The sequence below is a fragment of the Vidua chalybeata genome, chromosome 14 (genome assembly GCF_026979565.1).
Source record: "Vidua chalybeata isolate OUT-0048 chromosome 14, bVidCha1 merged haplotype, whole genome shotgun sequence".
NCBI lineage: Eukaryota > Metazoa > Chordata > Aves > Passeriformes > Viduidae > Vidua > Vidua chalybeata.
In genome coordinates, this window is record NC_071543.1 from 11,227,062 (window position 1) to 11,245,875 (window position 18,814).

At 45.2% G+C, this 18,814-nt stretch overlaps 1 protein-coding gene across 2 annotated transcripts in view; it reads left to right on the forward strand.

Annotated features, from left to right (window-relative positions):
* Positions 1–2,575: 2,575 nt before the first annotated feature.
* Positions 2,576–18,814, forward strand: part of IL1RAPL2 (interleukin 1 receptor accessory protein like 2) — a 348,614-nt gene continuing 332,375 nt past the window's right edge. For both annotated transcript variants that reach the window (XM_053956026.1, XM_053956036.1), the window contains exons 1-2: positions 2,576–2,785; positions 15,410–15,510. In XM_053956026.1, coding sequence (XP_053812001.1) covers positions 15,429–15,510 — 82 coding nt within the window. In that variant the 5' untranslated portion in view covers positions 2,576–2,785; positions 15,410–15,428. The remainder of the gene's footprint in view (positions 2,786–15,409; positions 15,511–18,814) is intronic.

Below are 18,814 nucleotides of genomic sequence, written 5' to 3' on the forward strand. Positions count from 1 at the left end.
GCCCAAGAATACCCGTCATGAAATAATTTGTTTGGCAGAAAAAACAGAGAAATTTATTAAATCAAGGACTGGAGAAGTAATTTTAAATGATGCATTTGGTTCCTGGCTTCACAGATTTACTGCTTGGCATTGCTCAAGTTCACTGGTGTTTTTGGTCATCCCTTCCTAGTATGGCAGATATGACAGTGAGAATAATTCTCTCTCCCATTTTTATCGAGGTCAACTCTCTCTTCTTTCAGTGTGTCTACAACACCGTGCACTTGGGAGGTCTTAGCTGGGGTCCCTGTCCTGCTTTACCAGACATGAAAAAACAACAACAACAAAAGAGGTCAGAAACAAAGGCCAAAGCAGATCTCTTTACTTCTTTAGTGGTACATCACAAACAGCTTGGTGCATGGCAGGCTGCTCCTACAGTTCCTCTGAAGGCTGATCTCTTCTGCTCTGTATTCAACTCCACAAATACCACATTCCTCTTTGCCTTCCTACATTATTTTCCACAATAGGCTAACAAAACATCAGAATAAGGGAAACAAAGTTAGTTTAAAAAATAAATTATCAGTCAGTGATATGTTCCTCTATTTTTAAATGAATAATATTCATATAGTGACCATAGTAATTGTTTTTTGACTTGGTATAAAATGCTGAAGAGTGTCTAGTGATACCACTTTATCTATGCATTTAATGTTCAAGTATAATTCCAAAATATTGATAAATACAGCTTTACCTAACTGTATCCTTCAAAGTTCATGGGATGTTTTATCTCTAAGCTTTAAATCTTTTAATTCAACTAAAAAGTGACTTTAGTAAGCGACTTGATATATAATGAAAAAAATAGCACTCTTATGCTGTAATCATGCCAGGAGAAGTGAAAGAGTAGCTGAAGTGTCAGAGGTTATGAGTTGCAGCAAAGGTATCAGTGTCTTGGTGAAGTCTGCGTCACCTGGAGAAGCGAGGTCTCCTGGCAACATTTTGTCTCTTCCAAAATAGTTAAAAGAATTAAACAGGCAGTAAAATGTTTGTTGATCTTTGTCACATTCCCGCTCTACAATAATTTTGCTCATTTACTGTATGTAAGAATACCTTGAGTGTGCCTGAGTCCTCCCCACATCTGGGACTGGGAAAAGTCACCATGTTTGGTTGTTCTTGGCCTTGCAGGTCAACGTGGCTGAACATTGTCTCCTTGAGCCTACAGAGGCTTTAAAGGATGGTTATACTCAGAGAAATGCCTAAAAACGTTGCTACTTTTGTTATCCGTGTGTGGTATCTAGTTCAGATTTGCTTTGCCTGTAGGTAATGAGACAATGTTTCTAATTGTCAGCTCTGCATATGTGGTAAAGACCCAAAAGCAGAGCTGAGTGTTTTCTTGACTTTGACATCAATAATTGCAAAGAGACTGATGCATAGCTGAGGTGAGCAGTGTGCAGTTGAGCAGGATCTGGCTTTTCTCATCGGTTCTGCTTGAGGGCAGGGTGCTGAGGGGATGCTGATGGCACTGGTGAGGCTCTCCTAAGGAAGATACTTTTCTGTGGCTGGCTGGTGTTTAGGTTTTAAGCTTCTGACTGCTGTGTTGCTCATTGTTTGCAGCTTCTCAATGGTCCCGTGCACATCGCATGCCCTGTGACACAGTACCACTCAGGCCAAGCAGTGGCACTGTAAAGTCCTAAAGTGCCACTTACAGAAATTTGTCCCATGATTTTTCTGCCTGTATCTCTGTTGCCTGACAAAACTGTGTCCTCCTCTGAATCTGAGCAAAATGCAGTAGATTATAGTCTACATGGAGCTATTCCAAGATATTTAAAAGTGAATAAAAAGCAGCACAGGGAAACTAAAAATAACACTACCATTCTGTGGAAAGCATGAATGTGCCATGACAGAAGCAGAGTTAGGGAGGAGAAACTTAGCCTGGTCCAGTTCAAGGCAGTCTGATTAAATTGATGCTAATGATGGTGTGAAAATGCGAAGCGGGTTTGAAAGCGGCTTCTCCGTTCGGCGCAGATGCTGTAACCCCTGGGCCGAGCTGGCCCTCTGTCCGCAGTGAAGCCTCTGTGAGTTGTGCGGGCAGCCCGAGGCCAGGGCAGCACTGCCCGGGGCACGGGCGGAAGGGCCCCGGGTGATGCTCCAGGAGTCAGCGTTCGCCTGCGGCCCCCGGGGAGCCGCGGCCCTCGCTCTAGAGTGCGCTGCCGCCGTGCACTACCCCCGGCGGAAGCCGCTCAGTGCCGCCCGTTCCGATCCGCGCCGCGCCAGATCCCCCGGTAAGGCACCGACCCCTCCTCAGCCTTTCGCTGCCGCTCCATCCATCCCTCTCTCGGCCACATCTTCTGCAGAGACCGGAGCCACGTGCGCGGCCGCACGGGTCCTTGCCAGTCCGTTCCCCGTGGGTGCCCCGTGGGGCTCTGGGGCTCTTTTGCCCTCCGCGGGCGCGGCGCGGGCGGTGCCGCGGGGCGGTCCCGGGGCCGCGGCGGTGCCGGGCCGGGGCTGCAGGGCCGGGAGGCGGCCGCCAGGGGGCGCTGGTGCTCGCGCGGCGCCGCGCGGGGCGGGCGGGCGCACCTGGCGCGCGGGGTCCCAGGTCCCGGCCCGCTCCGCGCCCCGCGGACACGGACACGGACACGGACACGGACACGGACACGGACACGGACACGGACACGGACCGGGACCGGGACCGGGACCGGGACCGGACCGCGCACACGGACCGCGCACACGGGCCGGGACCGCCCCGCCGGCCGCCGCTCCGGGGGGACGCCCGCAGCCCGCCGGCATGGAGCCGTAGAGGGGAGCTGCTGTGGAGGTGAGTCCTGCGCGCGGCGCTTCTCGCGGCAGTTCTCTTTTTTTTTTTTATTAAAAAAGAAAAAGAAAAAAAATCCCTCGGAAAAGGAAAAGTTCTTCCCTCCTCGTGCCGGCGCGCGCGGGACGGGACCGAGCTGCGGCTGCTGCCTCATCCCTCCCGGAGCTCCCGGACGAGCGGAGGGACCCCGGGGTCCCGCTGGTCCCGCGGCGCTCCCGAGGGCTCCGGGCAGGGACCGCCGCAGCTCCGGCTCTCCGTCCCGGTGCCGCTGTCTCGGAGCGGATGCTCGGGACTGCATCCGTCCGTAGCGGCGCGGCCGCTCCGCCGCTCCGCGGACCGAGCCCCGCTGCTGTTGGAGGCGCCGGGAATGTTTTCTGACACGAAGCGGGGGGGTCTCGGTTGGTACCGAGGGTCTCTCAGCCTCGCGAACACGTGTGGGGCTTCCCGGGAAAAGTGTTACTGCCGGGGATTCAAAATAAAAACGCTACAGCAGTTGCCTTTTGGGATGATGCAGCGCGGTGGAGTCTGTTGAAGTGGTGCCGGTGCTTTGGAGTCTTGGCTGCTCTGAGTTACCGTGGTGGGTGTTAAAGAATGGGACTTCAAACCTCTGCCTCTGAAAGTTCCGTGACAATAAAGCTGCTCTGGTTTCCTTTGGACTGTGATGGAAATCTGCTGAAGGGCACCAAACATTTCTGAAATGGCTTGGATTCAGTGGCTGTTTTCAGAGAGCCTGTCCCTGGACTGCTGTCTCTGCTAGAATTCAGACTCAAAAGTTTCTGGTGGAAAATGCTGTAAGCTGCGGTTTCTCAGAGTTATAGTAAGGTTTGTGTACTTTTGACAATTTCTATGCCTGTTGGGTTAACGCTCTAACTTGGGTTTGTACCGTGAGGGAAAACCCATTGTGGCAGGAGCCAGCACTTCGTAGTGCTCCTCGGCAGTGTTTATAGTCTCTGATATGTACTCTGAGTTTTTACCCTGATTATTTAAAAAACAATAACATATTTGTAGCGTCTGTGTAAGGTTTGTGGATGTTACAATATTACTACCAGAATGCAGGTAGATTTGAGGTTTTTCAGGGGATTGTTAGTGGTGGGGCAGGCGAGGTGAGCTGCTGCGGGGAAGGGGGCAGCTCCACGGTGCCCAGGCGCTGTGTGAGTGTGTGGCTGTTGCATTCACGCCCGAGACAGGCTCTCATTCGCCCTAAACGCTTCCCGTCCGTGCCGAAAAGGGGACGCCGATTCTCATCAGGGTTAAACCTCTGCAGCTGCGTGCCTTTGTGGTGTCCATAAGAGCAGGTGAATGCCTGCCCTGCTCCTGAGGAGTGCACGGGAAGGAGGCTCCCTCCGGAGGCAGAAGCGGGCCAGCCCTGATGGGGACACGGTGTCTGAAGAGCCTTGCTCGTGCCGGACCCGAGGCAAGCGGTAAGTCCGGGGAAGAGGCTGAGCGAGACAAGCGCTTGCTTTGCAACGCAGTGACTGCAGAGGAGACAGCGGGGCACGCAGGGGTTTGGGATTTTGGGCTCCCTAAGCCAGCGGGGTGTAATGCATGTGCAGTGAGCATGAGAAGTGAGAGTTGTGCCAGTTCACCGAGGCACAGGCAGTGGTCTTCAGGGCGAGCCCGTGATTCATCAGGGGCTGTAACTGGCCATGTGCAGGGTGGCTTTCTGAGGAATTACTGAGGTTTGCATCCTTCTGAGGATGTTTCTCTGGGCACAGGAGACCTCTTGCAGTGGGAGGACAGCGCTTGGGCCGACCTCCCTGCAGAGTGCCGGTGTTGCTAGGCAGCAGCTTGCACCTCCAGCGTGCTCCAGATCCGAGTCTGTGAGGGGAGACCTTCCTCTCCTGAACTAAAGCTTTCTAGCTGATGACCAAGGCTGGAAAGCACATCTCCTGTGGGTGTGCATGCACTTCTTGCTTGCTCCTGGGTATTGGGGAGGGGTGGTCAGCTGGGAAGGTTCAGGGTTGTTAGCTGACAGCAAGACTTAATTATACTTGCCCACCTCCGTGGGCTGCAGGTGAGCACAGGAGAGAGAGATGAATGTTACGAATGTTCCATTTGTAAAGCTTAAGAGTTCTCTGCAGAGCACCTTTTTCCTTTCACAGTACCTGGAAGCTCACTGGAGTTTTCTCTTCAACTTGTGTGGTGATTGATGCTTTAGCAGTTAAATGGGAGGGGGAGGGAAAAGGGAGGGAGGAAGGCCAGGTGTGCCACATTAATGCACTTAGCCAGCATGAGTCAATCTTAGTGGATGCCACACAACTGCTGGAGCCTCAGTGCATGAATGGCATCAGCCAGTGCTGTCTGAACTGCTCTGTATCTCACAGAGCAACAGAAAGCCTTTTAATTTTCAGAGCTGCCAGTCTGGTGGCTGCACTTTGAAGCAGTGCAGTAGCTGAAGCTGTTGGAAACTAGCAGGAGTGGGACTGACCACTCTCAAAGAGAAGTCAGATCAAAAAAGAGCCTGAAAGGGTCAGGAGGGCTTCATAGGCTGGTGTGGTGAAGGTGAGCTCAGCAGAAGGGCTGTTCTTGTGGCACAGATCCCTTCTGATCAGGCAGGAATTGGTGGTGTGGGAGAAGGAGGAGGAAGATTCCCAGTTTGATGGATGCTGGAAGCTTGGGCCTCAGAAGAAGCTGGACTTGGCAGCCTTGAGCCTGGATGGGGCTGCAGAGGAGTGTGGAAGTGGAAGCAGGTAGGAGCACACTTTCTGGTCTCAGGATCTCGTGGGAGATCCTTAAAGAGCTTATCCCACTGTGGGATAAGCTTGAGCCATGGAGGGTTTGGGAGTGGGTTTGTCTGGAGGTGTCAGGCAGCTGCTGGGGGCAGTATGTGTGTGAGGAGCCCAGCAGAGATGCAGATAGGCTGCTGGAGAGCAAGGAGGAGGGAATGGGGACAGCATGTGAGGCTTGTACCCCTTGGGATGCTCTGCCTGCTTGGAGAGGACAGGAGCATCCAGGCTGTCTGCATGGGATGTTCCTGTAAGGGGATTTGGTTGGTTTGCATAGGCAGAGTGATTTTTTTCCATGACTGTTCTCAGCTGTTTCGTGGGGAGAGAAGAATATGTGTTACAGTAATCACTTACAGCTATGGAGAACAGTGTCTTCTGTGTGGCATTTGGAAGGGGGAGGCTGTTCAAAACTTTCTATGTCCTGGGTTATGATGCCCTTGTGGGACCAGAGGTGGAGGAAAAGTTCCAAGGAGCACGTGCAGCTAGTCATCCCTGCTGGCTGAGGTGGGAAGTTGCCAGGGATGGCTGGGCAGGTGGCCTTGACCCATGTGTGTGAGGGAAAAGGCTGAGACGTTGTACTCGCTGTGAGAAGTACAAATAAAGCATTTATAGTGTATGGACTTTTCCTGCTCTCTGAAACATTCCTGCTCCTCAAACTGAGTCTCAAGCTGAAAATACCAAGGGATGGTAAATTGTGGACAATGTTAAACAGCCTTAAAGAGCTGTATGGGAAACTGTGTCTGCTCTTCATTTCTAAGCCTTCCTCAAACAATGAGAGTCTGAGCTATTTATCAGGAGCTCTTTTAGTGCTGGAAGGGAAAGTGAACATTTAAAGTGTATCACAAAATAAAGAGGTACTTTAAGAGGCAATTTGCTTTTCAGGATGTCCAACTAAAAATAAATCTTTCTTTAAACAGCCTTGAAAAGAAAACAGAGAGAAAAGATCTTGCCCTTGCTGAGAATAAGGAAAATCTTTTTGCTAGCTTTGATGGTGAGGGTTTCCTCTAGCATCTGGTACTAGATCCAGGTAAACCCTCTTGGAATTGGTGGAGAACTGAGGGATGTGTTATATTCAGTAACAAAGCTGGTGAAAGAGAGAGAGAGAGACTGTGTGTTAGAAACTTCTGTAGGGATTTTGGCTAATCCTTTCCATCTCAAAAGCACTACAGAGAGTTCCTTCCACCCCTCTTTTTCTTTGTTTTATGTAACAGTTAGTTAACAAGGATTTGACAGAGCAACTTCAGTGCACATAAAATATGTATTTTACTCTTATTTTGGCTGCATCAGAACGAAACTGCATTGTTTTCAAGATTTCCATAAAATGTGTCAAAGTAGCATTCTATAAGCAGTTTCTCATGGTTCTCAAATTCTGGGGGGATGTTGCTTCTTTGCATACTTAATTATATTCTTATTTTTGCACAGACAAATCTGGCAATGCATATGTGTAAAGTCCAGTCTCTGGTTATGTAAGGGGAAAAAGAAATCCCCATCAAGAATCTGCTTATCACTTTAAGGAACAGCGGTGCTGCTGAGTTCAGTGAAAGCAACTTGCCTCTGCTGACAGCAAAGTGCCATGTCTGGCTTCTCTGGGACTGTTTTCTAAGTGGAAAACTGTAGATGAGTGTTTTATAAGGAGCCTGACAGCTGGTATGTCATCTTTTCCTGTTAATTCTGTCGTCTTTGAGCATTATGTATTAGTTAGGAAAGCGTGGGGCCGTGGATGAGCTCAAGGAATGTATTTCTAAGCACGTCACATGCAGAACTGTATTCTCACAGAGCCCGTTTCATTAACGTGCAGGAGTGGATTTGTACCAGATTTGCCATGAATAGTGCAAATATTGTTATTTTGTGAATATTGCAGAGCTATGAGTGTATGTAAGAGCAGGGAGAATGTCAATACGGCTGACAGTTACAGCTGTAGTCTCTCTGCTGTGTGGTCATGGAAAGAGGCCTGTTTTAAAGGGCTCTGTAAAAGCAGGGAACATTTCAGCATGCAGATGGCAGCCCAGTCTAAAATCTAGTTCTGTTTGTGCTGAGCACTGCCGTAACGAGCCTTGAGAAGCACAAGGGGAACGAGAGAAGTGGTGTGGGGGGGGGAAGAGGAGGGATATGCTATCTTTCAGGATTGAGACCTCCCTTTGAACTGTCTCTCTCCATTTTTAATAGCTTTTCTGCAAAAGCTGCTTGGGGAGCAGGGTTAGAATAGGTATGAAAGAAGCAAAGCATCTAATCTTTTGGCTTAATAACGCCCTGGTGTAGGCAGCTGCGAATTGGACAGGCTTCCTTATTGATATAAGAGCAGAGAGCAGTGAGTGAAATTGGTGTGGGTTAGAATGGTCTCTTCTCATCTCTTTTAATCTGAAATGTCTTCTCCTTTTGTAGTTGAGGCTCTGTAGAGAGGACCTGTGATCGCTGGCAGGGCTGTCTAAAGCACTCAGGAGAAAATGGCCATGACCTGAGCAGTGGTGTTTGTTCTGGGTGTCAGCAACTGAAGAGCTGGAGTCAAGTGCAGCCCTGGTTTTTCTGGAATTTACAGGGTTTATCAGTGACTCTGAAACCTAAGACTTGTCATCAGCAACTTGTGGTTTTTTTTTTTTTTTTTTTTTTTTTTTTTTTTTTTTTTTTTTTTTTTTCTTCACTCAAGAGATCTGAATAGCAGGAGCCAAAGTCCTTTTTTCCTGTGCAGGGCTTCTCCACAGCCCAGGGCAGGCTGGGTGGGCTGGGGCTGAGAGTAGTCTCTGAGCTTGTCTCAGCCCAGAAGAAATTTGCCATCCTGGGACAGTGCCCAGCAACCTTGTCAGCTTTGAGAAGCAAATGTGGTCACCCATGGCTGGGGCTCCTCTCTCCCTTCAGATGGCTGTGATTACTGCTGCACCTCACTCTGCCTTGGGAACTTCCTGCTGTAACTGCATCAGTCCTAGGACTTAGGCTGATTCAAGGTGATTCTTAAAATCTCTCCCCTTTCCTCAGTGCTAGTGTACATGTTTAGCTTTCCAAGTGTAGATTGTCTTCACATTTTCTTATCTCCCCCAGTGGGCTTTTCTGTAAGCTTTTAAGTACTTCTGCAAGGTGATGAGAGGCTAAGCCCCACTCTGTAAACCTAAACTCTGGCTCTGAGAGTCTTTACATTTCCTACAGTGCTTCATGTTGCCTGAAGTACTGTATTGATTAAACCACAATCTGCAGGAGTAAATATATGTAGAATATTAATAGCTTCTACTCTAGGGGGAAAAAAAGGCTGTAAATTAATTGATCCATTATGTTGACCTCATAAACCATGAGGGCTTGCAGTAGAGCTGTAATCCTCCTCCCACAACATGTATTTCACTTTGAATGTCTGTTAAAGGTCTGGACTACTCAAACTTAAAAGCTGTGATACTGGACATGCATATCCATCTATCCTAGGATGTGTAGCTAGAATATTGCAATGTTAAGGCTGAACAGTAGTTCTCTCTAGAATCCAGGGTAGTGCTGAATCAGTACATCACTGATGGTGCAGCTGGGTATGAGGTTTAAAAAACAGCAGCTAGCTTTCCCACTCCTTTGTCATTCTTGTTCCTCCTAATAGTTACTTTCTGTGTTTCCAAGTGCAAGAGCTGCTGCAATGGGGGGGTGAGTACAATTCAGGGATTTAATATCTGGTTTGAAGATATAGTGAACTGGAATTCTGTGTGAATTGCTTAGGGAATTGAGGTCAGTGTGTGGTGTGAGCTGATAGAACTCCATCTGCTAATCAGTTCTGTGTAGTCATAGTTCTTCTGGCTTACAAACCTGTTAAGATGGGCTGCTTAGGGTTTTATTGAATTGGCAGCAATTTAGATTCATGTGTACATAGTATACTCATCACTCTTTAGTGTTTTGATGCTATAGATATTGTAATCTTTATCTATATTCAGAATATTTCAGGGGATTTTCCCATTTCCTGCTTGCTTTTTTTTTTTTCCCTCCATAAATGAGCACTATTTTAGGCAGCTATTGAATCAGAAAATTCTTGTAAGAAAATGTTCTTGTGTTAATGCTTGCAGGGTTTTCTCTACAGAGCAAGCCAGCAGTTTGCTCACTGTTGAGTCTGACTGCCACTTTACCATAACTAAAATCACTTCTACACTCTGCAGCCAGATATGTTAATGGAGTGTTGGCCATCCACAGTATTTTTCTTTTGTGCTTGGCACTGAAGCCCATTTTTTTTGTTTCTTTGTTACACTGTAAGATTATTTTTGAAACTTTAAGATTCTGCACTTGGTGTCTTGTACAGTTCCATTTGGAAGACATTTAACCTTTTAGTGGAAGCATTGAAATATTTTCAAACAAAACCTTCACGTTAACACCCAAGGGGTGATACTGTTTTTTTCTTCTGAAATAACTGGTAAGATTCTGAGTTTATTCCTTTCACATCACAGAAGATCTGTGAGTTTTAGGTTTCTATTCCTTTACTTTTACACCCAGACGTTCAGCCTTTAGGGGAGTCATCACAGGTAAGTATTATAACCTTGTCAGTATTTAGCTGTGGGTTCCCTTTGCTTTGTCAGGACAAGACCTTGCTTTTTCCTTGTTGTGTTACTGTCATGTGGGTGATACACTGCTGAGCCAGTAATAATCCCACACAGTTTAGATGTTGTCTCTTTGTTGCTGTTTACTTCCAGTTTGTGGAAGCACCGTGTTGAGCAGGCACACCCTGTTTCCCACATGTCTCAGTCTTAGAGACAAATTTTAGGAGAAAATGCTCTGGAATGAGCATTTCCTCTAAAGAGAAAGGACTTTGGTAACTCCCTTTTCTTCTGCCAATGAGAGAAATGGATACCAGGGGATGAAAGTGAAAAAAGTAAAATAAAACTCTTTATTAACAAAGCAAGATACCTGCAAAGCACAGGAAAAAAAAAATTGAACCTTAGACCTCAGCTCCACCTCTCCACATGGCTGAGAGGCAAAGATGGAGGCTGCCCTTTGTCTCTGGGAAGGGAGAAGAAAAGGGTTCACAGCAGCTGGGAACCTGCTGGATTTCTGGTGTGGGTCTCCTCCTGACAGCAGCCAAAGTTGGTGGATTTTTATGTCCTTTCTTGTGTTGGTTCAGCTCCTCTGAGGTCTCAGGTTCTGCGTGGTCCCACTGGCTCCTTGATGGGCTGAAAAGAAAAACAAGCCAAGCCTAAAACAGTTCAAGGGAAAAAACCCAGCCACAACCGAAAAGTTGCCAAAAGGATTCCCTGTACAGCCTCCAGGCTGGAGTAAGGGAGGGGAAAAAATCTTCTGGTTTCAATCTAGCAAAAAGGAATCTGACAAAAGGAACAACGTAGGGTCCCAGGCCATGCTATCTGGAGCACTGGATAGAGAGTTTGAACAGAGCCCCAGAGCTCCCAGGCTCTGGCTCTGCTGCCTGGTGTCTGTAAGATACAGCAGCCATTTCTGGGCATAAAGCAGATGATTAGGGAATAAAATATCATCATAAAATCACCCTAGGACTCCTCATTATAAAATTTCTCTTTAAGTTTCACCTGATCAGGGAGAATTAGGCGGATGTGAGTTTAGTTAAGGACCTGAGAGGTCCAGTGGAGAATTAAATCCTGCAAGACAAATGCTGAATGCACACTGCCTTGTAGAATTAATGCTCCTTGTGTATTTAGACAACTTAAGTGGCTGGTTATGATGGTGAAGATGCACAATGAATTAGGCAAAATGAAATATTTTTTGATGCTCACTGAGCAGCAGAGCGAAGAACACTGCATGACCCATATCAAGTAGAGCTGAACAGACATTATTTGAGCTAGCATGCATCTCTGATCTTCAGTATTTTATCTCTGATCTTGAGTATTTTCTCTTTATGTTTGAGGTATCAACAAAAAGGAACTGGTGCCTATTGTGGATTGCTTCCAACCAACATATTATATAGGCTGAAAATCTTTTAGTAATAAACAGCTCAATGTGGTATGCTGGCAAAAGAGGAAACCTGAGAGTGAGTTCATATTAAAATTTAAAGCCTTAAAAAGTGGGCTGGGGAAATGGTTCGAAAAGAAATGAACAGGACTCACCATCCAGCCTACTGTAAAAACAATGAAAGAATTACTGTTGCCATTTCATCCTTTGTGTGTGGGGTGAAAACGGTAATTTATTGTTGTGAGATATCTGAGCAACAAAACCTGACAATTGGAAATCACTAAAGAGGTGGGTCGCTGTTTTTAATGAGTGACTTCTGCATCACAGCTTCTGTGGAGAAACCAGAACCTACAGAGCCTCATGGAGCGTCAGCAAATCTCAGCCTGGGCACAGACGTGTGCCTGCGTGCACAGGCACTGCTTTTCCTTTCTTGTTTTCTTTCAAAAAGGAGCACTGCATAAACAAAGCTTGTGGTACAAATTAGAGTGAAGCTAAGTTATATTTAAAGCATGAACTTGGGAATCTCTGTGCTGGCTTTTGTGCAAAATACTAATGCTCTGATTTTCTTCTCCTTTCTAAGTGCCTCCTTCTAACCTTGTCACTTGAAGTTCCTTTGAGTCCCAGAAGCCATATGAGCTGAAGGGGTGCTGGAAAGGCAGCAGGCAGTACATGAAGGAAATGGGAACAAAGCAATTTACCAAGCTCTGTTTCCTGAGGATTTGGGTGGAAGAAATAAAGTTTTCAAAAGAGATGAAGTGTGTTAGGCAGGCTATGGGAGTCATGGTGGTTTTTGTTAGAAGAACAAAATTTGTGCTGCATTTCAGCCTGGTTCCCTTGTAGTTTTGGCTGCTTACAGGACACTGTGACTGTTGCCTGAAGTCAGGTCTGTAGCACAAAAGGGGTGAAGAGGGAAGGAGAGACCTTATTGGCAGTGCAATGATGAAGAATTAAGTTGTCACACCTTACTTCTCCTATGCTTCTCCCTCTGATAGCAGCAACCTCCCTTTACTTACCTGGATTAAAATACAACCTGGCTGGTCACAGCAAGGCTTGGACTACTGTTTTTTTCACCTTTGTCAACAAGCACTTCATTCTGTGTCTCTCTTCCCTCCTCTCAGGGATTTTAGGCTGTAATTGGTATTTCTATGTCCTTATTGAGTAAGATGTTTTCAGTCTTCTGGGAATGGCATGAACTTGGTTCCCATCTTATGAGGCATATCCAGTGGAGTATTACATTCTTGTTACAGCTGTGAGCCCCTGCTCATACCTGCTTGGAGTTTGCAGCATCAGAGAAAGTGGCTCCTCAGGGAAATGCTGCTCAGTGCCTGTGAGGGGAAAGTTTTGTCAACTGGCAAAACCAGCCCCTGCTTGCAGGGAAGTGGCATTGAACTCTGGCTGTGTTTCATCAAGGTGGCACAGTTTGTTTGTGTTCTTCATCAGACCATAGGCATCCATGAGACATTTATGCCCAGAAGCCCAGCACAGGGCTGGCTGCAGTCTGTGCTCCATCCCACTGCCTGATAGGTGAGAATGGCCCTGAGGAGGGAGCTGAGACCAGTCCTGTTGGGGACATGGTGAGAGTCTTGGCACACTCACCTCCAGAAATCTCCTGAGCAAATTTAGAAACTTAGTCTTGAACTAATACAATCTTTCTTCTTCTGGCTGCTGGACGTTCTTCTGGGGGAAATACAGCTTATTTTGTATCTTGTATTCTTTGTTAACCTGAATATTTAAAAAGTCATCTTGGATAGGGCGGTTGAAGAGCCTGGTTGTCTGTAGCTGGCTGCTGTCTCAGGACAGACACCAGCTGACCCACTGGCCACACTGGTGTGACTGATCCCACTTCTGGAATCTCTACCATGGTGGAGGTGACAGCTCAGACTCTGTGTGTTTTCATGCCAACCTCAGTAGAGTTGCTCAGATGTGACAAGCTGAGGCTTTGGACTTGATTATGAATGACTGAGTGGTGCTGTGGTTTCTTGCCCTTTTCCTGCTCTATTTTCCTGCTCTGTGGATGTACAGAGACTGACTGCCTTGGTGAGGGCTTCAAGAAGTACAACTCCTATCAATGCTGACAGAACCAAGAATTTTCTGCTCTGCCTAGCCTTAATATTGGTTGGCAGAACTTGCTTTGAATTCTTAAATGTATTTAATGCAGCCTAGCTTGTTTGGGGTGGAGATGTACAGACCCATATGAAAAAGGACCTAGGAATTCCATATTTCAGTTGTAATTACTGAGGAGAGAAAAGTGGAGGAACTAATTTGAAAAGCTATACTTGAAAATCATTCTAGCATAACATCATCATTACAATTATCTGTCAAAAGATTTAGTTCAATTACATTTTTAAGCCCTCTTGTCAAGATGGCCTTACTGGTTTCAGGATTGTGTTACTCCAAGGAGAGGTCAAGGAAGAGTGAATGCTAATTCTGTCATTAACTACTGTCAGACAGTATTTTTTCTTGAAAATGCTTTAGCATTGTTACTGTGAGGCATCAATAGGCATAAAGTACCATAGAATTCAGGCAGGAAAAAAAATCCACTGCCTGTTTATAGATTGTAGTACAGTAAGGTGAGAGGGAGAGAACTTCAGTTTAAAGTGGTAATTTTGAAATAATTGAATAGCAGCACAATTCCTGCAGTGTAAAAGATTACACAGGGTTACTTACATTTTCTTTACACAATGATAGGCCAGTAATAAAATTACAAGGGGAGAATATTTGATGTAATAAACTCAAATTAAACTGAATAAGTGTCAGTGAACAGCAGGGCATTGTAACCTCTTGCTGCTTTTGTCATGTTGGGTAAATGCTCAGAGCTGGAGGGGTCTGGGCTCCTTCTGGAGTTTGGGACCTCTGAGTGAGCTGGGTGGGCAGAGGTGTTACAGCATTTAGGGGAGGATTCAGTTTCACTGGCCTCAGTTTTGACTGCTAATGCTGGTAGTTTTGTGCATTTCTGTTTAATTGAAACTGCTGTAAAATGTGTGCTGAATTTTTGGTGCAAATAATACCTTCACAGTGATTTAGATGGCTGCCAGCTTTATCTGATAATAAGGGTCCTGATCTAAAGTCTCTATCTTATATGGAGATGAATTCCTGGAGTTTAAATGTATGAGGCCACTTAAAGGCCCATGACTTCAAGCTAAGCATGTATTTGAGGACTCTAGCCTATAATTATCTGTCTTTGAGAGAGATGGGCTTTGATAAATTCAGATTTCTTCTACCTGTTTTCAAGTGCAGAGAAGAAGCCTCAGTTTGCTTTTGCTATCTTTTCTCAAATGGCCTGGAATTTGTAAATGAAAAGAGAATTAGTTCCAGTAATTATATAAAATTAAAAATAAAATTCTAAACTAGATTTTTCCCTTTTTCTTTTTTAATGTACATAATATAAAGTAAGTGGTGAACTTCACAGGTGAGACTCCTGAGACCTAAATGTATTGATTTCTGAATGTTGCTCACCTTTCTTTACCTCACTGTATAGGAGAAATTTCTGGAACAGCATTAATTATAGGCATTGTAGGAACTTTTACAGCTCCTACAATGGAGGAGCTCCTACAGGAGCCACCAGTGGAAAAGTAAGGTTGATAAGAGATTGTACGAATGACCTAGTCTTTTCCTGAATAATACGATTTTTTTAAGTGTGTGGCTTGTTTGTATGAGACAAAGCTAATTACAACCATCAGGGTTTTCCCATAACATGCAAAAATAACATACAAAATACATAACACAAATCTGCCAGATTAGACCCATACTACTTCAAATAAACTTTTATATTTTGTGGTTTTTTTTTTCTTTGAGAGCAAAATGATATTTCAGGTGTCATTTAAAAAAAACCAACCCTTTTGTTTGGGTAAATCATTCATACATGGTTACTTTGAACTGTTATGTTTTCCTACTCCTGCCTAAACATAAACTGAGAAGTTGTTACATTAAACCATTGCCTTGTTGTGGTTCTTTGAGAAATGTTTAACTGTAGCTGCTGCTTTGTTGTAGTGAAAAGCTGTGATTCAGACTTTGTACTATGTTTGCATTTCAGCTGCCACAGAAAGTGAAAGATGAAGCCTCTTGTTTTCTTGGTTCTTGTGATCTGTACTGTAGTCAGCATGAATTTGAAGCTCGTGTCAAAGAGAAATTCTGGTAAGTCACAGAAAATGATTTTTACTTTTGGATCTGGACCTGATGCTCATGCAATCAAACATTTTAGATAGTTGCATTTTGTTTTGCATATATACTGCTTGTTCTGTTCTGCCAAAAAAGGAAGAAAAGTCATAACTGGTATGGTTTGCTTAGTAAATGAAAGCTGTTTGGAAGTGTCCTTATATTTTCTTTTTTTTTTAAAAATGAAAAAAGGAAATGTTGATCAGGTTGAAACCTCAACTGGAGGTATTACAAAGGTAATAATGACTTTGGCATTGTGGCAGTGTTCTAACATCCAGTGTTTTACTCATGCTAAGAGATTTTCTTAACTGTGGATGTGATCTGTGGTGAGTTTTAGGTCTAGATGACTTTTTGTATGTTGAAAGGTTATCTTTGAAAATGCTCTGTTGGCCTGATATGTGGTCATATATAGGGTTAACTGGGAAGAGCTCTCCTGAGTTGATAATCTGTGATTAATCTGTTAGTGAAAGAGAGTAGGAGTTGGTTCATGTTTACATCTGCTTTTGAAACCTTCTAGTAGTAACAGAACTCTTCAAAGAAGCAGTAGAATCTCTCCTTCCAGGGTAGACAGCTCCTCTGGATAAAGGTTATCTGTACTTGAGCCTGAAGTGATGTCTACTCCATGCAGCTTTGCCCTCTCAAAGGAGTGACTTCCTGAGACTCTTTGTGTTTCTCAAGTAAGCTGGGAGTAGAGCAGTAAGCTAGGAGACAGTGGGCAGACAAGTAGGTCAGCTGCAGTGCTACACAGTGGTGTCAGTCTGCTGCAGCCTGGTGTGTGTAAGGGTAAAGGTTGCACTTTGAAACTTTTGATGGCATGTTGTTTTTCCACACTGTTTGTGTGCTATACTCTACATGTGTGAGGGCTTCCAATGATCCTGCTGCCCTCAAGGTCTTCAGTTTTTCAGCACTGCAGGTACAAATAGAAATTGCTGGCTTCAGTTGGTGTGGCTCTTGTTAAGTTTAATTTCTGCATTTCTTGAGAACAGAGGAGAAAAGTATTGGGCCATCTATTAAAAAGAATTACATGTCAGTCACATCTCAGGCTGTGAAGTGTTACTCTGAGAACTGCCAGCTGCTGGGCTGAGTTCTTTCTGCTGGGATGGAAAGTGTAAATGGAGGCTGCTAAACTGAACTAGCCTGTAGCTTTTTGTTGTGGTTATTGTACCCAGAGCCCAGTTCGTGCTGTGAGAGCAGTCAGGGATATTGGGGTTTGGCTACAGTGCAGTCTTGGTCTAAACTCTGCTAAGGGTGATGGTGCTTCTGTTCTTCAAAACTGCTGTCACTGGCCTGGATGGAAACCCTCTGTGAGGTCCACAATCAGTGCACCCGAACAGCCTCTGTTCTCTGATGCCAGGCAGCAGCACCTGGCTGCAAGCAAGGGTCTGTGCAATTCCTTTGCCAGGAGCACACAACTGTGGAAGAGACATGCTGGTGGCTGTACCATCGTTCAGCTGGTAGTTTACCTTTAATTAGACTTAGATTTTTTAAATCTGCTTTCTTTGACTCTGCAGAGCTTTGACTCTTGTGGTTATAGCAGCTGTTGACAGCATCAATTTAGGTTCAATACAGGTGGGAAAAATGCTTTAATATGTTAGGCTGCCTCTTGCTAAATATAACCCACTAGTGAATAGGTGGTTATTTTTCATTTCATTTGATTGTGCCAGTATGTGTTGAGAATAAGATAAAGAGGAAAAAATGCACATAAAGTAAAATTATAGTTTCTTTGCAAGTACATAATCATGTAGCTGGCTTTCACCTTCAGTACTCATTCTGGTTGCTGCATGGACCAAACTGGTTTTTTTTGGTTTTTTTTTTTTTTTTTCCCCACTATGTTGTGTGTGAAATAATTTTCTGTTCCTGTGATATCTGCACTTGGAGTAAAACTAATAATTTGATACCCTTTCTGAAAGGTCTTTAAATTTCAAGGACTGTTGTTTGATTGCTTGGGGCTTCTCTAAGTATTATGTTGTGAAGAGAGAGATTGTTCCAATGACTTCTGAACTTTACCTGTTGGTATTGTTTTAGTGGAAGATCAGGGGCAGTGGGTGGATGCAGACAGGGAAATGCACAAAGAAACAATGTCAGCATATTTTCCATAAGGTAACAGTAGCTCTAACATGCTGGGGTTTTTTTTTTTGGGTTTTTGTTTTTTTTTGTTTGGTTTTTTTTTCCCTCACTGAAGTCTTGATGAAAGAGTAGAAAAGGGAATTGAATGTAATGTTTATTTGTGGGCAGCTGCACTGCAGCCTAAACTGCAGGATGTCTGGAAGCAGGAATAGTGTTTTAGCTGTAGATTAGAGGTGAGGGGTGTGGATGAGGGGCCCAAAGGATGCTCTGTGGACAGATCTCTGCAGTATCTGGATGGGTACTGTAGTCCTGGGTCTTGCTGGCTGTTGGTGTGGGGCTGTCTGTGCTTGGTGAGCATCCTTAAAAGGGGAAGGGAAATTGTGCAGACAGTTATGTAGAGCAGTGTGAAGCAGTGCATGGAAGGTGCTGACACTGATGATAAAGACAGATTTGGGCTACTAGAACAATAAACCAGCAAAATTGGTGTCTTTGCTGACTTATGTAGACTGGCATTTTTTCTAAGCAACGCACAGAATTATTGCATGAATGGCCAGAATTGTGATTAGTGTCAAGTACAAGAGCAATTATGGAGTTGAGTGGCATGTGTGTAATATCACATAATGGAATGTATCTTGTGTAAGGGGTAGGGAGGGTCTAAAGAGAGCTGACTTGAAGAGGAGCAAGGAGAAGGTGAGGTGTTGTTGTCAGGTAATACAAAGGCATCACTCAACTGAGGCAGTCAAGAGTGGGTCAGAATGTCCAGAAGGGCTTTATAGGTGAAACTGGAGTTGCCTTAAAGAGAGGAAGGGTTTGGCTAGGAAAGTCTCTTCAGAGGCTGGTGCAGAAATTTTCCTTCAAAGTCAAGGAGTGGAAACCCAAGTGTGGAATGCCTGCGTTCCTCAGAGATAGGAATTTGATCTTACCTCTCTTGTGTTGCTAATAACTCCTCTCTTGACCTGAACTCCCCCCTGCAATACCCTATAAAAACCCCACTACCCTGCCTTTGCCTGGTCTTTCTTTTCCATCCCACCCCTCCTCCTGGGGTAATAAATGGATTCTGGAGCTTTCTGAAACAAAGACCCCTCCCGTTTGTTCCCATGCCCGGTGCCAGCAGCTGCACCCTCCCTGGACACGAGGAGCCCAGTTACAGCACACTGCAACACCCAAGGGGAGAAAGCTGAGGATGAGAGCTCCAGACAGCAAGTGCAGGCAGTAA